Source organism: Miscanthus floridulus, chromosome 11 (assembly GCF_019320115.1).
Source record: "Miscanthus floridulus cultivar M001 chromosome 11, ASM1932011v1, whole genome shotgun sequence".
Classification (NCBI taxonomy): Eukaryota; Viridiplantae; Streptophyta; class Magnoliopsida; order Poales; family Poaceae; genus Miscanthus; species Miscanthus floridulus.
In genome coordinates, this window is record NC_089590.1 from 42,235,524 (window position 1) to 42,237,319 (window position 1,796).

Here is a 1,796-nt window from a genome sequence, read left to right on the forward strand (position 1 = left end):
GAGGATAGATGATTCGGCAGGTGAGTTGTTACACCTGGAATTAGACTTGCAGGGCCCAATCTGAAGGCTGAAGCGGTTTATGAATCTTCTCCATGAAACACTGGCTAGGCCGAGGCCTGAGGGAGCGAGGGCCCTTTGCTCTTGCGGGAACTGATAAGCGGATAAGGACCGCGCGTGATCCTTCTTGGTTTGCAGCCAAAGCCGAACGGCTGAACGTGCACAGGCGCCTGCACGGCACTAGCGTACCGGGGCCAACAGCACTTGCGCGGTGCGCAAGGAGTGCCACGCTGTTGAGTCTTGACACCACACGGGCCGCAGGTGAACCAGAACCACCCTGACGGTATCGGCGTATCGCTCCCGGTCCCGGCCTCACGCGCGCGTACAAATGCCACCGGGTCCCCGGCTTCCCTCCTAGGCCAGGGCCAGTTGTTCAGTCACGAGACGGGCGCTGCCCGAGGCCAAAACCCTGCCTCGCTGTTCGCCCAGCCCACCGCCGCCGCGCAGCCTCGCCTCGCGATTCCCCTGATCTCTCGCAAGTCGTCACGGGCACGCGCGCCCGCCTCCACCTCCAGGCCGTTTTAATCCAGCCTCTTCCGACCGGAGTTGGTTACTACATACACAGCCAGTTCCGCTCGCTTCGCTGTAGCCAAGAACTCGTCCTCGTTATTCCGGTCCAAAGATCCAGCAGCAATGAAGGGCATGGGCCCGACGATGGAGATGGCGCCGGCACCGGCGCCGCCGACGACGGGCAAGGCGGCGTCGGCCTCGGCTCCCCACATGCCGATGATGCACGTGTCCTTCTTCTGGGGCGACCGCGCGGTGGTACTGTTCCCGGGGTGGCCCGGCGCGCGCGGCGCCGGGGCGTACCTCCTCTGCCTCCTCTTCGTGCTCGCTCTCGCCGCGCTCACCGAGGCGCTCGCTGCGGCCTCGCGCCGCGGCGCGGGCGCGGGGGCCGGGGCCGGGGCAGGGCGCGTCCCGGCGTCCTCGGCCGCGCTGCTCACGGCGGCGCACGCCGCCAGGATGGGCACTGCGTACCTCGTCATGCTGGCCGTCATGTCCTTCAACGGCGGCGTGCTCCTCGTCGCCGTGGCCGGCCACGCGCTCGGGTTCCTCCTCGCACGGAGCAGGGTGCAGCGGCGGCGGCGCCCGTGACCACGGGCTCGGTGGCATGGGCGTTGTCCACCCTCCGGATGGCTCCAAGGCCTGAAGCTGCAGGGCAAATGCACTTGGGTTAAACAAATGACTGCCTCGTCTCGTGTTGTCTGTTGCTGGAGGCATCTGAAAGTTCAGGGTACTCCTCTGTCTATGGTGCTCAAACGCCAATGTCATCTCCCTGTCTATCGTGTTATGGATTAGTACTGTGTGTTGGAAAGATGGTACGATGCGGAGGCTTTTACACGTATGTCATTAAAAAAAATTATAATTACACATAAGCCATTAAAAAAATTGACCGCATACGAGTGCCATCGTTCTGAACTTCTTTGCTCTCCAAGCCATTCCGTCGGTGTTCTGTTTGTTTTTCACCGTTACATGTGGGCCTGGTCAGTTAAAACGTCCTTAATACCCCTCTTATCCATGTCCTCTCTCTCTCTCTCAAACTCTCTCTCTCTCTCAAACCGAGGTGGTCACCGAGCTCCGCAGCTGGAGGTGGTCGGATCGGCACCTCCGCTCCCGTGCGTGGCTAGGGGTGAGACTGACGATGGCCGAGCTCCGACGAGCACCCGTCCGCGCCCGCCGCCGGACGCGTCCCGCGTTGTCAGCCGCGACACCTCTAGCGCCGCCCTGTCCCCGCGCGC

The 1,796-nt window shown here is 62.9% G+C and overlaps 1 protein-coding gene across 1 annotated transcript; it reads left to right on the plus strand.

The window, feature by feature from the left end:
• The first annotated feature begins 427 nt into the window (after window positions 1-427).
• LOC136494576 (copper transporter 6-like) lies at window positions 428-1,348 on the plus strand. The gene has a single exon (XM_066490726.1). The coding sequence runs from the start codon at window positions 691-693 to the stop codon at window positions 1,150-1,152; it is 462 nt and encodes a 153-aa protein (XP_066346823.1). The 5' UTR covers window positions 428-690; the 3' UTR covers window positions 1,153-1,348.
• The last annotated feature ends 448 nt before the right edge of the window (window positions 1,349-1,796 follow it).